At 43.3% G+C, this 22,500-nt stretch overlaps 2 protein-coding genes across 2 annotated transcripts in view; both read left to right on the top strand.

Annotated features, from left to right (window-relative positions):
* The window catches only part of hspb8 (heat shock protein b8), an 11,780-nt gene extending 11,653 nt beyond the window's left edge, over positions 1-127 (top strand). Inside the window, exon 3 of the mRNA XM_071532619.1 lies at positions 1-127. This exon is cut by the window's left edge and continues 1,084 nt beyond it. The gene's annotated coding sequence lies outside the window, so the exon portion shown is untranslated.
* Positions 128-5,969: 5,842 nt separating this feature from the next.
* On the top strand, positions 5,970-21,896 carry LOC139655263 (coiled-coil domain-containing protein 60-like). Its single transcript, XM_071532615.1, has 7 exons — positions 5,970-5,989; positions 6,688-6,901; positions 10,304-10,375; positions 10,706-10,782; positions 16,265-16,435; positions 17,376-17,462; positions 21,788-21,896. The coding sequence occupies exons 1-7, from the start codon at positions 5,970-5,972 to the stop codon at positions 21,894-21,896; spliced, it is 750 nt and encodes a 249-aa protein (XP_071388716.1).
* The last annotated feature ends 604 nt before the right edge of the window (positions 21,897-22,500 follow it).

The following is a 22,500-nucleotide window of genomic DNA, read 5'->3' as shown; positions in this document are numbered from 1 at the left end:
TTGCAATTTTTTTTTTCTATTTGGTCATGTAGTAAGTTGGCTGCGTGGGTTTCGAGCAGAGAGAATGATTTCTTTGCCAAAACCTTTGTTTCCTGCCTTCTTTTTCTGTTGTCTTTGTATTGGTTGCTGCAATAAAAATGTCCAGCCAATCTCCCAGTGTGTCTTAACATCTGTGTCTTTATGGAGAGCTGTGCCACTCGCGGGCCTGGTTCCAGGGATCCAGGGTGCCTGTTGTGTTATTGTTGTACAACAGAAGTAATTGGGTGGCAGATTAGCGGAGGGCTTAGTCCCGGGTGAGATTGGCACTGCCGTGTATTGCAGCATGGGCCGAAGGCACGGAGGCGGCAAAGCCAGGGCTTTTGAATGAGAGTGCAAAAATTGGGACAGTTCCATTGCATGTTGTGTGATGCAAAATAATGTAATATTCTGTGTGTATTTGAATCAAACGGGATGATCAGATTGAATTTAAAAAGTTGCCCAACTGGAGCCAAACTGTAAATAACGGGCATCTATATTTTGGACCCTGCGAAAGCACCATTTTCTGTGATGTACGACTCTACTTAAGCTATTGTATTTATTGGTATTAGATGGTATGTGTGGACTTTCGCTGCCATAGCAACAGCATAATTGGAGTCATGCCAGTTTCTCCTTGGCAAGTTACTCATGTAGAACTGACTAATGCACAGCTGTGCAAATGTATAGTATCTGATTAATGTCAAAGCAGCTTAGCTGAAACAGCATGATAATTAATCACTTTTTTATTTTCATACTCGCATATTTTCCGAGGTAACTGTATAACTATGGATATATGATACAGTAAAGGTTGATTCAAAGACTGACCCCATTCAGATCAGATAGTGTGTGTGTAGCATGAAAAGTGTCTAGACAACATAATGACAAGATTTAGCTTTTTTCTCATGCTATTGCTTTATTGGAGCTCCAAAGGCAGCATGGTTATACAGCTATTATGTGAGCATCCACTGAAACTCATCTGTAGAATTGGTGCGAAGCAAGCGTGTGTTGGCTGATCACAAAGAGGGTGTGTGCAGTATTTTTGGCGATATGTGTGTCTCTCTGTTTCCCTTTCTACTTGGTATGATCTTGCTCCAGCTCCTGGCTCGGGCCCTCGCTCGGTGGACTCTTGCCCAGCTCAGGCTCCTCAGGCTGGGTGAGCTCCTCGGCAGCCTCCCCTGAGCCCTCCATTACCTGGATCTCTCCCTCCACGGTCTCCGTCTGTTTGGATGCGGCTGTGTCTGGGCTATCTGGGATGTCCAGGGCTTCATGGTGCTTAAAAGATTCCTGAAGACTCTCTGTGCCTTCGCCATCTGCGGGCGCTGAAGGGTGGGACCCTCCAGCTGGCTCGCCATGGGTCTCCTCCTCCTGTTCCCTCCCCTCTTCACGCTGCTGTGGCCCAGCTGTGGCGCTGCCAGGTTGAGCTTGATCACCATGGACCTCTTTTGGAGACGCCTCCCCGCGATCAGGTGCCTCTGCTGATGGAAACTCTGGGACCTCTGCTGCTCCGGGTGCAGATGGCTGGTGATCTCTGCTATCTGCGTCTGTTTCAGGCATGTCTTCTTTCTTATCTTCTTCTCCCTGCTCCCCGGTGCTCTCCTTCTCCACCTGTATTTGTGCACGAATATGTAGAAAATGGCATTAAATGGCATGAAATTAAACATTGATTCATTGCAGGGTGTTTATGATAACAGGTGAGCTTGGTTAGCTTTCAAGCACCACCCAATACTGGATTTCAGAAAGTATTTCAAGTCCTATTCATATCATCAGTAAGAATCAATTGGAAAATCAAGAGGAAAATTCAATTGGATGAAGTAAGTGTATATAATGTATTGTATGTTAGTATGTATATGTATTGTTAGTCTTGAAAATCTGCAGTTTAAATGTGAATAAACTTCCCAGTCCTTTAGGTTTTAAGTTTTACACCATAAAAAAAGAACAATAAAGATGATACAAAACAAAGAGAAGTTTGAAACCCAAGCTTATAAAAAGTTCCTCACTGAGAAAATAAAATTAGATGATGTATACAATGGAACCAACAACAAACCAAAAAACGTGTGTGTGTGTGTGTGTGTGTTGTAATCACCTTTATAGGAATGATGATGTCAGCAGGAATGGAGGAGTCAGGTAGTGGAGCTTCCACACTCAGGACACCGTCCACAGACAGAGTGGACGTGATTTTGGTAACATCAGTCCCCACTGGGAGCCTGAAAACAACGCGTGTTTATGTTTACTCTGTAATTAACCACAGTGTGCAAATCTTGTAAATACTGAAACTGATGTACAAAATATCTGTTTGTAATTTTGCAGTCTGCTGAGCATCTTAGAGGCTGGAGACTGCCAGAATCGATGGCCTGCTGTGCTTCATTCTCGGATATTGATTGATGGTGTTTAGAATGGCTTAAACTGTGGATATTTCATTGTCTCCGGTTAATATCAATGTTTGCTTTAACTAAGCTCGCATACCTGTATTTTCTTGTAAAACATCTGCCAATAAATCCATGCTCGTCTGGCCTCTCCTCGTGTTTCCCTGGGGATAAATTATCATATATGGGAAGAATGTGAGGACACACAGTGGAATCAAGCAACACAGAGAAACCACTCAACACAGAAATTAATTTCTGACACAGAGCTGCGGTTTTAATTTCCCTGAGCATATTATTTAAGCAGCTTTCTCATCCTATTACATTCGGCTTCCTTGCCGTCAATGTTTAGTTAAGGGTTTTATTCTGTGTTTATACAGAATTGTAAGAGAACTCTATTATAGCAATTTACTCATAGATACAAGAGTAGAAACTACAGTTACTGTGTGGAAAAATGATGGCAATTTAATAAAGAGAGAGAGAGAAAACTATAGAGCTGTTTAATTATGGTAAAACTAAGCCAATGCGCCATACCTCCGACCTCCAGGAATCCATCCTTGGCGCTGAGAGAAATCTCAGAGGGGGAGAAATGAGCCACATCCAGGCTGACCCTCCACTTGTACTGCTCCTTACTGATCTTGGGGCTGGGATGATGCATGATACCGGAGATATGAGGCACAAAGAGGGGAGCGGGTATGTACCCCGGCCAGGAGCAGGCGGCAAGCTTCCTCTGGAGCCAATCCACATCCACCCACCGAGGGTCCCCCGGCTCCAGGAAAGGCGGCAGGCCAGAATCCTGATTGAGAAGCCAGCTGGGTTGCCACCATTTTCTCAAGGGGTACCAGGTGGCACCCCTGCCACTCTCCGGACACCACGACTCTGTTTTGGCCTGTTCGGTCATGGTTCGAGAAACGCCCCAAGAAAAAGGATGATAAAAAAAAAGATGGGGAGAAGATCAAAATGGCAGAACCCTTTTGATCGCAGCCAGTAAGTAACTTTCAGACTCTCGGGGTTGACTCACTTGTCTGAAATTTCAGCAATTAAAATCTGCTTTAATGAGTGAGAGAGTGATAAAGGAGAGATTTGCAAAAGCTAAGTGCGGCGAGGAGAAGACATCTCTCAGGGGCTTTATATAGTCTTCCTGTCTGTTTTAGCACTTATTAAGCACTAATGCTGATCCCATGGGAAGGGAATGTAGGCATGGGGTGATGGGTGTGGAGGAGAGGCTGTTACCTCTCGCTGGCCTGGAGGAAAGAGGCGGACTAATTAATTATATTTATAACTTTTAAGGGAGTGATGGCAAATAGCTAGCAGTTGACTGAGGCTGCTAGTGTGTGGTTGAACTGTTGCATCCGTTGCCTGGCTGTTCTTCTCACATCCCAGTGAACTCTATCCTCTCGGTGGTGACTGGGCTCCTCAGCCTCATCATAAGCCAGTGACAGTTAGTGTCTCTTCCCCCTGTGTTTCACCCCTCAAAGGACACACGCTGGCAGTGTGTCTGGTTTGTTTGGAGCATGAAATACCTCCGCCAGAGGTTTTTGAGGGACACAAAATGTTCCTTTTTGAATTATCTGAAACGTTTCAGTCGAATGTGTGTTGACGCAGAGTGCACAAAACTCCCTTCCTCTCATTTTGCTTTAGCTCGGTGGTTTCAGAAGGATTATTATTGCTCCCTCTTTTATCAAGTGTGACAGACTTGTCAGTGTTTCATTTTTAGAGCCGTGTGCCCTGAGATCTTGGCATACTGTCCATTGGAGCACAAAACAGATTGAACAGATGTTTCTGTCACTTTGTGTGATGCCTCACCCACAGATTCCGCCTGTAGGAAAGGCTGTGAGAGGTTAAATTGGGATTTCGTTGCTGCTGGAGCTGCCTTAAAAATTGGTTCCTCCGTTATGACCATCGTTAGAGACTTCCATTCTGTTCCCATCATAGGCACCTATGCCCACGGTTTACTAAGACGCTGACACTATCCTTAGAAACCAATTTGACAAGCATAGGTGAAAATAATTTGGCAAAATTGAGAGCATCAAAGATGATAGTGGGTAGATTTTTCTGATTTTAGCTTTTTTTTTAGCTTTTTGCAGAATTATATACAAATTATTTTGAATGATGTCAGTTCTTTTCAAAAATGTGTGTATCAGCCATTTCCTGACTTATGACTTACTTTTGGTTATGCATTGCTGATTCCAAACTGTAGCCCCAGGACAAGCATGCTCCATGCACCTGACCCCACCGCAGGGTTAATCATTATTCAACCCTGTACACTGTACATCAGCTCCATCAGCCCTATTAAAAATTAGGCTGCTCAATGTAGAACTGTTGAAGATCGTAAAAACAAATTTATATGGAGGCCTTTCAGGTGATGTAATGCACCGTCTGGTGGCCATATTGGAGGTCGTCAGCTCACAATAGCTGTGAATAGTTGATTGTGGTTCTAAATATTCAATTCGGCTGTCTCAACAGAATTGAATAGATACAGACAAAAATGTCTGTGCTGTTTTTGACTGGGATCATTTCACCATTGATACATCTGATAAATTTGGTCTTTAGATAATGCCACTTTATTAGCTCGCTAACCATCTAAAGTGAGTTTTGTAAGCCAGAGATCTCAGCACCTGGCACCAATTGTTGAGTCATTGAGTCAACAACCCTATCACACCCCCACAGATATATTATGATCATTTTGTGCTGTGAGACGGTAAAAACCTTACTTAATGCACTTTATCTTTAACAGTTGCTAGCATGCTGGCTAGTTAGCTAGCTAACAAAGCCCTGTTTGTGTAACTGAGCTGACTCTTCTGAAACTGGAGTGCTTAGGAGTAGAAACTAGGGCTAAAGACATTGTCCTGTGTCCCAGTAACCTACATTTGGAAACAAATAGACAATTCACTTTGAGGCCACTTATAGCCTAACATTAGTGAATTGACCTCCACAAACACCACAACAATCTTTTCCAGGTATTGATGTTTTAGTATGGTTGTTTTATATTTAGACATATTTGCACACAGCCAGTTCTCCAATGGACCTCCATGATGGTGCCAGCCGTGGTTGCTGCAAGATTTGTGACAGAATTGCAAAGGCTCTATTACAGTTCAAATTTACAATACAATCTACATGCAAACCCCTGGCATTTGGGGCACTTGGTGGTCTGGGGCCCCAGGGAATGTGCAGGCCTACACCTGGGCCAGTGGTCTCCAACCATGTGCCATGGAGAGCCATGTGTATGCAGGTTTTCACTCCAGCCAAACACTCAGGCAGCAGCCGATTTCACTGATTAGTTCATCCTGTCTGGTTGAAGGTGTGTTAATTAGCGGTGGCGGGTCGACCCCAGAAGAGTCAATTCCTCGACTCCAATAAGCTTGAGAGTCGGGGTCGGCTCTCAGCCAATGACTGTGGGAGTCGAAACTGAACACAATTGACTCTTGGTATCTGTCTTTTCCATTTTTGTTTTTTTTTAACAGTGATTTTGTTTTTGTCTGTGTACATGAAATAGATAATTGTTCAAGGGGTAATTAGATAGTAATTAATATAATTAGAAGGTGAGCATTTTTCTGGTTGATCTCATTGTATCCCATGACCTTTCTGTTTTCCATGGCACATCCACAGCAGAGGTAAGTAGGGCCTATACATGCAGCCGGGGAAACTGAGCTGCATGGACTGGAATGGTATGGAGGAGATAGAGTATGAAAAGATATGAATTTAAGGTAAACTGATGCAAAATAATTATTGCTCTTGCAACATTATTTAGATTTCTTAATTTGAATGAATTAGGTTATTCTCTCACACAAGAGGGTACCACATACATAGTGGTCTGATCTCATTCCTATAGTTTAATCTATAGGAGTCCAGGAGTCGACTCCCACAATTAGAATCAGACTCAGAATCGACTCCAGACATTTGGGAGTCGTGCACGACTACTGTGAATCAGTCACATCAGCTGCTGTAGTGTTTGGTTGCTGGTTGGAGTGAACACCTGCATAGCCTACAAATGGCTCTCAGCGGTACTACATTGGAGAAGAGACTAGACCAATACAATAGAGCAGCTTGCATCCCACCCAACTTGCACTTTCTTAGTGGGCGGGGCCTGGTCTTCATTCACTGTTACCAGGGGAAACACAGGCCTCACTACAGTAATGCATGCCGCAAGTGGAGTTTGACGACAAACATTTAGAGCCCTGCAAACTTTATTTATTTTTTTCAGACATTGTAGCTTTTTTTGAATTATAATGACTAATAGATATTGTGCGCTGGACCCGCGTGATTTGGTTACAATTAAACCTCTCCCGATCTACAAAGTATGTGGTGACAGACGACTTCTTCTTGCACGGAGCGATGCGACGCACAGCGCCGGACCTCCGACCCGGGAGCAGGACCTGTGGGACGAATCTGACCGCAGAGAGCTGCAGCTGAGCCGGCTGAGCTACTGGGAATCCCCCTGGAGACCAGACGGAGAGCTCGGACAGCGCTTACATCTGGAAACCAAAACACTGATGCTGGAAAGTCCGGGACAACATGTGGAAGAGGTATGCCGGTTATTTGCCTGCATATTCTGCATGACTTCAAATTCAATGGAGAGCGTGTGTGTGTGTGTGTGTGTGTGTGTGTGTGTGTGTGTGTGTGTGTGTAAAAGAGAGAGAGAGAGAGAGAGAGAGAGAGAGAGAGAGAGAGAGAGAGAGAGAGAGAGAGAGACAGACAGACAGTAAAATATATTCTCTCAGATGAGTTTCCCCACCCTCTGTAAAAACATCATCACCAAATCATTTTGATGTCTCAACATCAGGATTAACTTCAAAGTTCAGCGGCAGTTTATTCATCTCAAACAACATAAAAAAAATGCCTTATTTGAAGGACCCCCCCCCCCGCTCTCTCTCTCTCTCTCTCTCTCTCTGTCTCTCTGCTATCTGTTTTTGATTTCTGATTGATCCCATCCCGCAGCTGGTAAAGATCAGAAAGTGTTCATGGTCCCTCTGCTTTTCCTTCCTTGAACTCCAATGCCCTTCTCAAGTGATATTTTCATATCTTTCTGTGTGCATGAGTGAGTGACTGAGTGTGTGTGTGTGTGTGTGTGTGTGTGTGTGTGTGTGTGTGTGTGTGTGTGTGTGTGTGTGTGTGTGTGTGTACGTGTGCATGATCCCTCTCATTTCACGGCAGGGTTTCTATCTCTCATTCATCAGCCGCCCCAGCCGGCCCCCCTTGGGCTACGCAGAGCAGCCCCATCCAAGACCAGTCGCCTCATCTACTTTTAATGGACACTGATCCTCCTTTGCACTCAAACGGATCAAGCACATCAAGTGTGTCGCAAATCAAATTTTCTACCCCAGCTGAAAATATATTTCAGCCCGCAACCCAAAGGACTCTCAGTCGGAGGATGGGGAATCACACCCATGACCCAGTTTACTTTAACCGGCCTCTGTGCCATTCCAGTTGGAGAGGATCGCAGAGATATTTTCTCAGGCCCACTGGCTGCACAGAGGCAGTTTTCCCATTCGATAACACAGATGCCGTGGACGAAGAGCCCATTTGTCTTATCCCCCGAAGCCTGTTCCCCCCCCTAACAAATGCATCTGAAATAAGACATTGCCATTTGTAAGATGATTACAGTCACCTATGCTTGGGGGAGGGCCCGTCGCAGCGAATCATGAGGCTTTAAACGACCCGCCGCAGATATGCGGGATATTAGCAGCTAATGCATCAAGGGGGATGGAGTGTCAAACGGCTGGTTTGTTCCTGTGGACATTGCATTCATCATAGTTATTGTGGGCTTGGCTCAGTCGCCGAGGCAGGCCGGCTGGACGGCGAATAGAGAGACGTGGTCCGTATCAAAAGTGACACATCAGAATGGAGCGGTTTATCTATGGAGATATATATTTTTTTAAGTTATTGCAACCAGGAAGGAGTCAGAAACAGTACGAGGCAACGCTAGAACTTGGATCCAGCATAAAGCGATGCTGTTGTTGCTCAAGGAAATTCATTCCCTGAATTGGTTTAGCCATGCCTGTTGCCAGTCCATTGTCTCTATGACTCCAGTGAACAAGAATAACCTGTACACATTGTAAATCACCCAGGATGGAAAACAAGGCAATCTCATCTTCTGCCGTTCCCTGCTTTATAGCACTGCGTTTACAATGCTTTTGATTCAACTCTCTGTGGTGGTGTTAAGACAAATGCAATGCCAACAATACTGTGCTGGAGGGGGGTTCTGTGTGTGTGTGTGTGTGTGTGTGTGTGTGTGTGTGTGTGTGTGTGTGTGTGTGTGTGTTACACCTGGGTATTGTTGGAAATAGACTGGCTAAGAACTACTTCAAGTACCAGTTCTAAAACCCATGCATTTTTCCAATATCATCATATATCCTATGCCATATTGAATGAAAGCACACAAGGCTACATTACACGCTAGAGTAAATTATTTTCTGTGTAACATCTGCACATGCTTGCAAGTCTGTGTGTGTGTGTGTGTGTGTGTGTTATTTCATATGCGCCCCTGTGTGCACATATTCATACGTTGAGGTCTCTATATATTCTGTGTGTCCACTGAAGTAGCAGAAAGGCAACAACAGTGTCCCGGTTTGACTCGAAAAAGAGATTTGCAGCAAATGAGCTCATCCATCAGCAGAAGCGCGTGGGGACAAGGGGATGATGAGGAGGAGGAGGCTGAGGAGGAAGATGAAGAGAGACGGTGGGGCAGAGCAGGGGCCAGGCGGAGTCAGGACGGCCTCACAGTGAAAAATGACGTCCCTGGCATTTCCGTGCTCTCCGACACCTCTCTTGTCCTTTGGATGTCGCGGCTTAAAGACCGCGCTCAGCTCGGCCCCTCTGTCCTATCTGTAGCTTTGCCATATATCTAAAAAAGCCGTGACATTTAGAGGAACTGCCTTTTTATTTATTAACCACCAGTGATTCAGTGTTTACTCTCTGGAACTAAATTTTCTTTCATTTTGCCCGGCCGCAAATGCATTTGCAACCAGTAAGCAGCAGAGTTGTGAATGTTATTACTTAGCAACAAAATTAGGTTTCTGGAAATGAAAACTGAATCCGTGGAGGCTTAAACAAATGAGCCAGACACAGGACTGATCTGGGGAACAATAGATGTTCTTTGGCTCACACTTTAAGTCGTTGATCCGTGGTCAGAGCTTGTGCCGGGGCTCGATTAAAAGTTGTGCCACTTCTTATCATGAGGGATGGACTTTCCCTTGGGTAGACACTGTAAGTGTTAGGTCAAAACAGTGCAATAAACAGTGCAAAAGACCAAATCATTTAATGGTAACCCTTTAAATTACAGGCCATTAATTACGCAGTAATGACCGGAAAAAACTAAGTAATATCCAAATACAATCGATGTAATATACTAAGTAGTATACAAGTAAAAAAAAAAGGTGTTTTACCAGTAGTTGTATTTGATAAATGGCAATACCACACACTTTTGAGAACTTTTCATTAGGTTTCAGTTTGCTTATAATGTATAATACATACAATAATGCATTATATATTTCAGAAAAGACATGCCAATACTGACTATGTACAATAGTCACATAAATATACAAACATACTCCATACCAACTGAAAACAACAGAAACCCCGGGACAGGCCTAGCCCAGTGAAAAGCACCTTTTTTTACTTTGTGTAGTAAAATATATGTATATTACTCAGTAATATACAAGTAATGCTATAACTAATTATTACATCAATTTTACTTGGATATTACTTATTACTAACTACAATTGCTCATACTTTACATAACATCTTGAGAGCAACTACTTAACTTTAGAATCTAGCAAGGTTTTTTTTTATTTTGCGAATAATAAACACCTTCCAGAGGAATTTGTGTTCAAAATATAATTGTGTTCCTGTTATTATTATGATATTCCCGATGAATATCCCATACTGGCTAATCTCTCATTACCTTCTCTCTGTTGATCTTTTCATAGGCCGCCACAGATGACCCAGCAGAGGACCGGCCCATTAACAGAGACCCACCAGATTCCACAGGGGGAAGTAAGGTGTGACAGTTCATCATTACACCTACATTTATACCCTTCTCACACCCCGTTATCTAGTTTGGACTGTAGAAAACATTAGTTTATCTTGCATAACAACGTTTTTATTTACTCAAAGCACTTAATGTTGTAGGGATTAATTGCCCGACACATTAGAGACACAGTTTTTACTCTTGGCCCGCTGCCCGATCCGGCACCGCAGAGGTCACATGGGCATGCGTCAGAGTCTTTCAAGAGGAGCTCCACAGCTACTCAGACAGCACAAAGATAAAAGCTGCTTGTCCTTTTTTTGTTTTCATGTCTTTTATTTTCCCTGTGTGTGTTTGCTCTCAGAGTTTGCCAGTCCGCTGCACCCAGGCTGGGAAAAGAGAGGACAGTGTTTCCCTGAGGAAGCACCTGGGCCACGCCAGGTGAGAGAGTCCCATCTGTGTCTGTTTAGCAAATATGGAAAAAAATTAATCCCCTCTGTTTTCTATTTTCCACTGCAGGAGGCTGTGTTGATAGAGGCGCATGGTGTCTGGCTGCTATTTCCCCCCAAACCGAATGAGGACTAGCACCTGTTTTATGGAAAAAGTCACGTTTCCAATAACATTTTCTGCTTTTTTATGAAGGAGCCCTTTAGAGGGGAAATTGCAACAGTTTGCTCACCGCAGGTACGCTCAGCTCTCAGTGTTCCTGTGTCCCGCGGACAGTCGAGACCTGGCAACGGAAAGCTGTGGCATTTGGTCCGGTGTGTGTGTGTGTGTGTAACCCCCTAACCCCACCACAGGGCGTAGTGACAACATCCTCTAGGGGCGGCCAAGGGTACCTCCGACCGGCTGACATTTCTGACAGCCTCTGATAGAGCCCAGAGTGCTGAATTATTCATACAGGTGTTATGGGGAAAGGTTGCCATTTTCACAGGAGAAAACCAACCCCCTAATGAATGGTGGCTGTTTATCCCTGCAAGTGAATACAGTAGTAATGATATGGGGCCGGGCTGGCTTTTAGGCCAAATGGCAACTCATTCCCTGTCAGTTTACATGTTGAAAGCTCATACATCTTGCTGCTTCTTTGGCCGGAGCAACCTTAACTTCATCGCCCCGGTTTTCTCCACCTGCTCAGGGAGTTAGGTGGAATCGTCTGATATAAGGTCCTGACATCCAGCGATACTCTTCTCCTCCACCTGTGTATGGGTTGTTTGTCATCAAAACCGTTTATCACAACAGATATATTGTATAGAGTTGTGAACCATACAGCAGATCATCACCATCTGTTGTCACCACCTCAATAAGCAGAAGCTATAGCTTTATGTTTCTGCTAACGCTACATGCAAACCAAGCGTGACCACTTTGCTTTGTGTCACTTCGCTTTGCGTCACTCTGCTCTATCAAACTCGTCGCTTGTGGCCGTTTCACTGCCTGTGTTCTTTGTTTAACATTATTTGTTTATCTAGACCTATTTTGCATTTTATCACTTTATTTATTTCATTATGCCCATACGTCTGGGACACAAAATCTTGAAATAATGCTTTACTCTTAGTTAGCTAGTGATGAGATAGGTAGGCTGGCAAACTAACATTCCTTGTTTAGCCTAGTAGAGCTAAGGTTAGCAGCTAAAACATTTAAGGCTGCTTCAAGTAACTCTATATACGTATATGTAAGATACCATGTAAGATACCATGTAACTCAGGAAATCCTGACAGCTGTAATTCATATTCCATTCAAAAGTGAAACATGGAACAACTAGAAGGGCACTCGGAGAGCGCAGACCTCCGCCAAGGTTCGTGCTATTATTGCTTGTTCGTGAGTCCAAAATTTAATGGGTTCTTCCTCAGCCCATGCTACACCCTTCCATGAAGTTTCATGAAAATCGGGCCAGTAGTTTTTCCGTAATCCTGCTAACAGACAAACAAACAAACGGCACTGAAAACATAACCTCCTTGGCAGAGGTAAAAATTGAATGAATTTGAGAACCATGTTTTTGCCCCAATGCGATTGGTTCTCGTGCCATGACTGTCATGCTCATTTGCATAATGTAACATTTTTTATGCCATGTGCACACAGTTACTCGCTTCTCATAGACAATGAATGGATGCAAAGTGTTTGAGTCCAGTTTGGCTCCCTCTTTCCTACGGCCCCACTTTGTCTCAGTTAGGCATGGGATGATATGAAAATTTCATGTCACGATAATCCTGGCCAAAATAATTGCAATTCACGATATTATCCCAATAATCATCAAAATATGCTTAAAACTCTTAAAATGGCACTAAAACATACTGGAATCACTTTACCTTACATTACAAGAAACACATATTTTTATTGCATCATAGGACACATATCTTTTTTTTGGGAACATCCTTGTTAGTGAAAAACAAACAAGGACAGATTCAGACTCTCGCCAACACCCAGCAGGTAATCACAATGAGAAAAAAAATCCATTAATAAAAAGAATCTACCTATCAACCTGATATCCAAGCATTCACATGGTTCAATTAGTTATGTGTTGTAAATGCACAGTAAATGAATAACTTGTTTTGTTTTCAGATCACGCAGACAGAGGTACAGCAAGGACAGCAGAATGAATGCAAAAATAAATAAATTCCCGATTATCCAGATAATGGAAATTCACCAAGATAAAATTATCCTGAGTGTTTTTATCGCGATAAAAGATGAAATCTTATATCCTCCCATCCCTAGTCTCAGTAGACACCACTAGAAGATACTCATCAGTGTGTCTTGGCCCTCACCTTTGCCTGCGATACTCAGTCATTTCTGACTGCACCAGCCTGTCTTGTGGCCTGCCGACTGTCTCTGGTGATGTCGACATGAAACATGCCAGGCTGCCTTTCCCCCAGCTGACGGATATACTTCCACAGAACATTGTTAACATGTTAGATGTATAATTACGACTTAATTAGGAAATGTAGTTGAATTAGTTTACATGTCGCGTTGCAGTGGCTTGTGTAACATACCGCTGGCTGCAAAATTCATGATGCTGATGGCATTTATCTAAACTCACATTACAAATTCACACATGGGAATTCATGGTGTATTGCCGTGGGCCGGTGGTGATCACAGATATGAGAGTAGAGGCAATGAATAGATTTAGAGTAGAGGCACAACAGACTTAGTCGCTCTAATCACTGTCAAGTCGATGCCTCACCTACCACAAACTCTATTTCTTTTGTTGCCTGGCAACAAGCTGCCACCCAAGGGCTCCCGTGATCTGATCTGTTAAAAACTGCCCCCTCCCTCAAGACTCGAGTGGCAGGCACAACTGTTTAAATTTTTCACACCGCAATCAATATTTAACCAACTATTAAGTCCTCCTTTCAAGCATTGTCATCTTTAATATGATTTTCATGTCATTGTTTTGATTTGTGGGCCTGACTCACTCTCACACAGAAGAATAATTTGTTATTGACTTGAAAGGGCAGAGAGTGTTTATATGAAAAGGCATAGTGGTTCACTTCAGAGCTTCATCTTCTGTTTGCATATTGACCGGCACTGAAGATACATTGCTTTTGAACCACTGCAGTTCTCAATGCCTTTTATTCTCTTGTCACAGCGAATACTGCAGCTTGTCATTGACTCGGCAGAGCTCTTCGAGAGTCTCTGTATATCTCTCTCTCTCTCTCTCTCTCTCTTCCTCCCTTTCTCTTCAGCACGGTATTGTTCAGTATATCATGTTTTCACGTTGCGATCAGGCACAACAGGTACTGCTGTTGTCGCAGACGTTTGTGTTTGTGGTTCAGCAAACGCCAACACAAAGTCACCCGCTTGCCTGCCACTTAGGAGACATTAACAGCCAGTGAGAACATTAGCCAAACCAAAGTGAAAGAGTCACTTTAGCATAAAGAGCTAACAAAATGAGTCATGTCTCAGTCAAGGTCACTGAACCACCTCCCACAGTCTTGGCAGCCAGCAGTTACTCCAGGGAAAACTTTTTGCACATTCGAAAGCTACGAGTCATTAGCGATGCTGATAGAAACACACTTTAATTAAGACTGCTGTATTTTGGACTCAGATGTCACATATGAAGATTAATAAGCAATATCAGGGGTGTGGTGGCATGCAAATGGAACAGATTTGCCTCGGAGCTAAACTGGTGCACTTGGTATATCACCAAATGGAGCCAAATTAGCATGCTGGAACACAAGTGCTCAATGCCCCTCCTAGTCTGAAGTGCTTGGCTCCACTTGTGGCAAAATATTACCAGCCAGCTGCTCACTAGATAACAAATACGGATTGGAGCAGCAGAGCGCTGCAGCATATGCATGTGTTTGTGCCTTCAGTTGTCCGCTTTCACCTTTGCAAACATAATCAACTTTACTTAGAGGGGTCACAGGTATATTGTCGGGGTGCTATGGCTCTGACCCTTGCACTCCTTACTGTTGGTTGCTTGTAATTCTGGGAATCAAGCAATTGAAGCTTATTCTACTGTTGCACTCATTGTGTAAGAGGCTCTGAACAAGAGTGTTAGCTAAATACCTAAAATCTAAAATGGAAATGTAAGAAAAATGCTCGATAGGGGAATATTAGAGATGCGACGATATCCTTATCTCAAGATTCGATTTGAAATGCGATATGAGGTTCACGATTCGATACAAACACGATACGATGTAATAAATAAAAGTTCAAAGACAACAAAGTATGGCTGCGCAGAATTATGTTTATTTCTGAGCAACAGATCTTTCTAGCGATGGCACTGGCTTGCCAGAATGTAAACAATTTAAAAATGTCATTACAAAGTGCAAATAATGGAATTTGGATGGAGAGCTTGTGAAATTTTGATGGGCAAGCGTCTCATTTGTGAGTATTAGAGCAGAATAAAATGTAGCTAATATCGCGATTCATTTTTCTGCCCCACGATACGTATCGTCACATTTTTGTATTGCGATATATTGAATTTCGATCCCTAGAGAATATGATTTTCCTTCCCTTCTTACATGATGTGAATCCGTATGTGTATCTTTGCGTCACATTTCATATTGAAACTTCACTCGGTGGCTGATGACTGTTTGGCTTTCTCCAGCATCGGTGCGGTCCATATGAGCTGAACCTCACCTCTCGTTTCACTTTAAAGCGCACGCTGCTGTGGAATATTCCTTTCAGTCCGAGCCGATTCCAGCAACAAAGGATCATACAACACGTACCTAGACTCTCCTCTCCAGCTCACTCTAACAAGCTACTCAGCAAGCTGCACTTTGACCTGCTCCTCTCTGCCTCCCTCACTCACAAGAAGGCGAACCACTCATGTGAAATGATTAAGAAACACTGAGGCTGTTCTCCTGGCAAAGTCACCGCGACACTTGCATGTGTGTGTGTGTGTGTGTGTGTGTGTGTGTGTGTTCGCGCGTGTGTGTCTTTTAATTTTCCACCAGAGCATTAATGCAAAGGTAATTACGCGTGCAGTATGAGAAAAACAAGCAAACAGTATTTGGGGAAAGGTTATGGTTGGGAGCTAAACCGCCGTAATGAAGTCATTAATCTGGCCAGACGTAACACGTTTCTCCCATAATGCTCTGGTTAGCTGTCGTTTGTGCCTGCCTGCTGCTTTGGTGTGCTCTGATTTGGGTGATTTAGAGACTAGCTGGCCCCATAATGATATGATTTGTGTATGTGTGTGTGTGTGCATGCATGGTTGTGAGGGATTATACTGATGGTATTCCCGCACTATTGGCTTTGATGGGTTTTTTTGTTTCTCCGATAAAGACAGGAGATTGATGTTTTCGTTTGACACTTATGGTTTATGTGCATTTTGTCTTTTCTCCTTTCTGTCATTTGGGTTGATGGAAAGGGAAGATATATCATTGTTAATGTACTCTGTGGTGGTGCACTGTATTTATGACTCTATGTGTGCGTGTGTGTGTGTGTGTGCATGTTTGCTGGTGTTCCCCCTGCTTCCCAGGCGCCTGGCGTCGGCGGTTAAGCAGGGCCGGGGCTACTTCCAGCTCCTGCAGACGGAGGAGGAGGAGGAGCAGGAGGAGGAGGAGAGGCAGCGGAGGCGGAGGGAGGAGCGGCAGAGAGCGGAGCCCCGGCCGCCCCGTCTTTCCTCTGACTCAGACAGCGATGAGGACGGGTGAGGCGACGACTCACATCTACCGGCCCCGGTGTCATGTTTCCTCGCAGCCTCTTCCTCCGGCTCAGGTTGTCAGCGTGAAGAGTGCACATGCTCCTATTTTGCTCTAGTCAAGACTAGGGTTAGACCGATATATTGGGCCGATATTGGCCTTTTATTAAATATCGAATATCGGCCAGTCATGTGGTTCACTGTTGATACATGGAGGTTCCTCCCTGACCACCGATACATAAAAACAGTCTGTAAAACCTGCAATGAAACCTCTACTTTGCACATTTTATTCATTCATTTAACTGCTAATTAACTTGCTAATTTATAATTAATTTAAAAACAGCAATGTATCCCAGAGTTGCCCCTACCATTGAATAGGTGCGTTGGAAGAGCTGCTAATCCTAAAAGAATTTAATGAGTTTTAATAGAGTGTTTTAGTGTTTTAGTGTAACATGATGGTCTAAATGCTGTTTCAAAGGCTTTTCCAACTGCCATAAAAAACATTCTGGGGGAAACACTGAATCCTTGAAATTACCATGAAAATGGTCAAATTTAACGATATTGAATATTGGCAGAAAATATCAGCTATCAACAGCTTCAGTACAAAAATATCAGTATAGGGCATCAGCTTTCAAAAATCCTTATCTGTTGAACCCTAGTCAAAACTGCACACATAAAATAATATAGCTCAGATATAGTTCAAAGAAGAGATGAACTCATGACTAACTAAGGTCATGCTCAGTTAATACACCCATTCCCCTCAAAAGACACTGCTCAATATGTAAATATTGCCCTTCACATCACTCACATCATCCTTACACCCTGTCATTATCCTATTAAAGACTAACAGCACTGTGTTGGTGTGCATGTAACAGCCGGTCTGTGTGCTGGCTCCCTTCAGGTGGCCTCTCACGGCAGGAAGCAGCTGGTCAGGTGGGAACGAGGCGAGGCCACACAGGAAGAAGACCCAGTCAGCACGACCTTTCACCCCGGTCCATCGCTCTCTGACCTCCCCTCTGCTGAGTGAGGCACCGTGGTGAGGCTATATACTGTACACTCTATTCCTCCACCCAGTTAACTCTGAGTCCAAGAGCAATATTCAGGATGTTGCGGTGTTGTGGGTCTTAATAGATACTCAGGAGGAGCCGGGCTCTACGTGTTTATTGGTTGGTTGGTTCATGTATAACGCTGTTTGCAATGTGCGGTGCTTAGGGGGATTGCACTATGCAGTGTTTAGAGCCAGAAATCCAGTGTGCGCTCATACACCAGGTGTTACGGTAGAAGTGTGGTACCAGTGATACCCAGTGATTTTCTAACTGTAGTGGCTAATGCTGCGTTCATGTCATATGGGAGTTACCGTAATTACTAGCTCCCGAATGGGGAAAAACCGTTAGCGTCGACCTCCGAGTAGGAAATATGGGAACTTTCTGAAGGCTCCGATATCTGACGGTAAAAAAACATGGAAGTGTGTCAATGCAGCAACAAGCACGGCTTGTTGCTAGGCTACAATACAATTTACAATATTGTTTTCCTTTTCTGTTTCCTTTGCTCCTACAAGTCATTCAGAAGAAGGTAGCAGTATCGGTTGATGGTAAAGTACCGAACAGTAAAGAGGAGTGCAACAATGACTGAGTGCACGGCCCGCCATCTTGAGATTTCCAATGAATGCAACGCGTGAACTCGCTTCCAAGTCAGACCAGAAAGTGTAGACCCAGAAAGTGTTACCGCACTTGTTCCTTGCAGTGAAAGAGACGTGAAATTCAGCTGCTTTGCTTGAAACCGACTTTCGGCCTTTCAGTTTCAGGCATAACCTTCAAACACAAGAGACCTATACAATATTATGCAGTACTTCACAGTGTATGCTGGTTGAGTCACTCTATAGTAGAGGTAGCTGCAAAACTGAGAATTATTATTATTATTTTATATAACTTCTTGCAGCAGTGCCATCGGGTCAGCCGTTGGCCTTCAAAAAGATCTGTATGTACCATCAGCAGTCACCAGTCGCACTCTGGTCAATGCTTTTTTTTTTTTTTTTTTTTAAATTATTGACTGTAGAGAGCTAGGTATAACATTTAAAATATGCCCCTGTTCTCAAGATCAAACTATTCTCTCCTCGTGTAAAATGAGGGCTTGGGTTTGGGTGCGTTTGTGAAACCGTCACCGCAGCCTTTGGCATGATAAGAAAAGATGAGACGTTTGAAAAGCTTTTGATTTTGAGGAATCTCAGCACCTATTACACCTCCGTCTGTCAGTCAGCGTTCATCCATTTGATTCATGTCAAACAGATGTCTTGCTACTCCTCAGCAAACATCAAACAAAAACAAATACGCAGGTTGCTGAATTTTTAATGCAAGACATCTGACGGCGACAAATATTCTTGATGCTTTCATTTTGTATTCTTTCATATGGTGGGCTCCTTTGATGCTGCGGGAACAGGACCTAACCTTTCTGAGAACGTGTCAGAAAAAGTTTTCCCTGACAAAATCCTCCTTGTTAGAAACACAGGTACCGGCTGACAATAACATAAGCAGAGCCTGGGTTCACAAAAGTAACATTTAGGTTTTTCTCGCAGTGCCGGTGTTATGCAGAGCTTTGATGTTACATAGATTTGACGGCGTTACCGTCTCGAATCCACAAGTATTAACTTTTTGAACAAAAGTGCACACTAAAATGTAAATTATTGTGACATGTTATGTGGTTGGTACTGCATGGTTTACTTGAAAAAGAGCCAGTTCAAATGGCACAGCAGGGGTATTTCCAACTTTGTTATTCCCTGCCTGTTCATTAAAGAGTCAGGATATGCTTGCACTTTACATACAGGTATCCTTTCATTGTTTTCACACCTATTCCCTCATGTTTATGGAGACAGGAATCCTCTAAGTTTTGTATTTCTCCGCGCAGTGTTCTCAGGGGACGACTCTTGACTCTACCGGCTGTGTTTATGATACATCACCTCCAACTCAACGCGCATTTCCTCTGACACTGCATTATTGTCGCTGCCAGAGTATAGCCTTGTTTTCTGGCGAGACCTCTGGAAAATAACAACCGCTTCGAAGGCTGTTACCTGACGTCTGACAGATCCTAATCTAGGAGACTATCTGCCTGGCAGACAAATGGCCGTGTCGATAATGAAAAGAGCTTCGGGCGGCCGAAGGCGGCAACGTTTGAGCGAAAGGGGGAGCGAGGGAGAAAAGGAGGAGGCATTCATATTGTGTTTGATGTGTTGGGAGAGATCCGGGGAATGAATGTGGTCGTAAAGCCTTGAAGCGTGAAAGTGTCGGGGTGACGGACGGCACCGCTTGACTGCAGGTGACACTGTAACCAAGCTTTTAGAGGGATGGCATGTTTTGCCTTGTTCCACACTACAGCGGCCCGTTGCGTTACGATGCAGCAATCTGTTTGCCGGGCCTCTTGTGTGCTTGTTTTTATTCTGTGATTCTTTTACTGGTATTGGCTGAGAGGCTTGACTGGTAATGAAGAGGAATTGTATGTATAATTGATTGCAGTGGCTGTTGTTGGCCATTGGAGGGGGCACTACACCAATGGTTGTGACTGTTTGGCTTTTCATATTGGGAACATGCATCCAAATCACAAGTCACATCACAAAATACAATAAATGTAGAGGGATTTGTCTCGGTGGCAGACACATACTGACAACCACGCAACTAGACCACTATATTCTGACACACATGGTGCAGTAGCAACAGGAGCTAGAAGGATACAATATGACAGGGCCGTGCAAAATATAATACGGGCATTCGACGATACATATCACTCTTAATAATATCGATTCAGAGTTGTGTGCATTCGAGCGGTGTGGTGTGTGGAAGGAAATGTCATAGGTGACGAAAAATCCATGTCGTTTGTAACTTGAACACAGTGTGCCGGAGGTCTTGGACAAATGGAAATGTTAGTTTTCATATTGCACAATGATGCTATGAAACACTAATCCATCAATATCATATTCACCCCCATCCGCCCCCCCATCCCACCCTCCACCCTCCCAGTGTCTCCAAAACAACTGACAGGAATCATGATCCCTCGAGCCATGAACCCTGAATTGAAGATGCCCTCAAACCTCAAGGAATGTGCAATAGATATGTGAAAAAGAGACACTATTTATTTCCTATATTTCAGGGCTTGTGACCGGAAGGTTGTCAAGTCAAATCTCACATTGGCTTAGAAAATCTGGGTTGGGGAAGTGAAGACAAATGCTCCCCTCTCAGTCCAGCAGTAGAAGACTGTGTTTATACTATGGGAAGCTCCCAGGTATGAATTTGTGTAACTGTGAGTGTGAAGCATGAAAAAGGGCATTTGAGTCAGGCAGTCTTACCTGGGTAAATAAAGGTAAGAAGAAATATCCACAATACAAATCGGTAGAGAACAGAAGTAAAGCCACAGACAAAAGCAACCTGCTAGCTTGACAATTTTCAATTTCTATAAAACTCACATAGAGGGAAATGAGGTCCTTGGTGACTTGACCAGCATCTCTGTCAGTCTGAAAGTGTGGGGATAAAACATAATTTACAGAATTGTTAAATTCCTCACATAATGGGCAAATAATTTGCTTTGGGAATTTTATTATCAACATCATTCTATTTCCCTTGGTTTGTTTACCACCACATATTTGGCAAAAAACACTTACTATGTACTTTCACTATGTGTTATTATTATATGAGTGTCATCATCATCAGTGCACACTGATCTTTCTGAACTTTTTCTATTGCTTCATGCTGATCAACAACTGACTGCACTTTCCTGACCACTATCATTAATCCACTGGTCAGAAATCGTCACACAGAAGAGGATCTTTTAATGAAATTGACATCTAGTGAAATTATATTGATTAAGACAAAAATGCCTCTCAATCTTTCCAAAGCCATAATATACATCTTTTACTGTCTACCGAATGACTGGAGATAAAGATTTTTGTCTTTTTTTATAGGTTTAAAGAATACAATACAACTTTATCCCACATGGGACAATTTAAAAGATTAAAAGTACAAACAATCATTAAAAACAACATACAGTAGAATACACACATCACATCACAAAAAGAGACAGGACAGGTGACCAGATTAACAGTTGGCTATTTGCATATTTGTGCTATTAAAGTGCAGAGTGCAGGCAGAGGTCAGCAGCCAAATGCATGTAGCTAAAATTATAATAGTTTACTTGAATGAGGATATTCTTCTCTTCTCATGATTTCAGGTCATGGATGTGTATGAGGTTTGTTGCTGGGTTGATGTGAAATCATAATTATCAAAAGCACTTTTAAAGCTTTAGCTAAACCATAAATATACTGATGTTAATGATGTTGATGTGTGTGTGTGTGTGTGTGTGTGTGTGTGTGTGCTGCAGCGAGGCCATCTACCGCCAGCTCTGCTGTCTGAACTGGCTGCTGGAGGCCTTGACTCTGGAGCGCTCAGGCAGAGCCGGACCCATCACCTCCTGCTGGGACCCCAAGTAAGTTATTCAAGAGTCAAGGGCCATTACCACCCACACAGAGCCGGCCAGTGGTCAGTTAGAGCAAATGCATGAATAACAAGTTTGTTTTTAAAGCTGCCCCAGGCAAGATTCTTATGTAAAAAAAAATACACCCATCTGATCTGGCTAAGTTACAAAGATGGGCTGCAACAGAGAAGAGCGTCCCGTCCCGTACTAATTGAGACCTGTAGATTCACCCTGTTTGCCCAAAGGAAAATGAAAATTGGTCACTAGTGGGAAATCTTCTCGGTGCACAAGAAGTGATAAATCAACCCTTAAGAGCGAAATACAGCTCTCCTAAACAGCAGCGAAGGAAGGATGGTTGAACCTGCTGAGAAAAGATTGTTTTTCACCATCTAGAACTCTACTGGCCTGATTTCTGGGTAACAAAGTCCTTCAAACTTTGAAAAATTCAAACAGTTATCCTCAATGCCATCTGGTGCTGCCAAAGTACGATGGTGCGTTTGTTTTTTCCAATACGCCATGGATGCTCTCTTTGTTCAAACATGACCTGTAGATCTTTATTCATTTATTTAGATCATATCTCTTTGAAAGATTTAAGACAGCATGTGCTTTAATATGCTGAT

This window comes from Centroberyx affinis, unplaced genomic scaffold (assembly GCF_046629955.1).
Source record: "Centroberyx affinis isolate AG114_WGS23_722 - 3 ecotype Tasmania unplaced genomic scaffold, CSIRO-AGI_Caff_v1 ptg002222l_1, whole genome shotgun sequence".
Taxonomy (NCBI): Eukaryota; Metazoa; Chordata; class Actinopteri; order Beryciformes; family Berycidae; genus Centroberyx; species Centroberyx affinis.
This window is presented reverse-complemented; position numbering and strand designations above follow the sequence as displayed.

Bases quoted from the DNA above. Each gene is read 5' to 3' on its own strand.
- LOC139655263 (XM_071532615.1), top strand. From the start codon at position 5,970: ATGGCACATCCACAGCAGAG. The intron at 6,902-10,303 runs GTATGCCGGTTA...ATCTTTTCATAG, and splicing joins CGGGACAACATGTGGAAGAG to GCCGCCACAGATGACCCAGC. The intron at 16,436-17,375 runs GTGAGGCGACGA...GAACGAGGCGAG, and splicing joins TCAGACAGCGATGAGGACGG to GCCACACAGGAAGAAGACCC.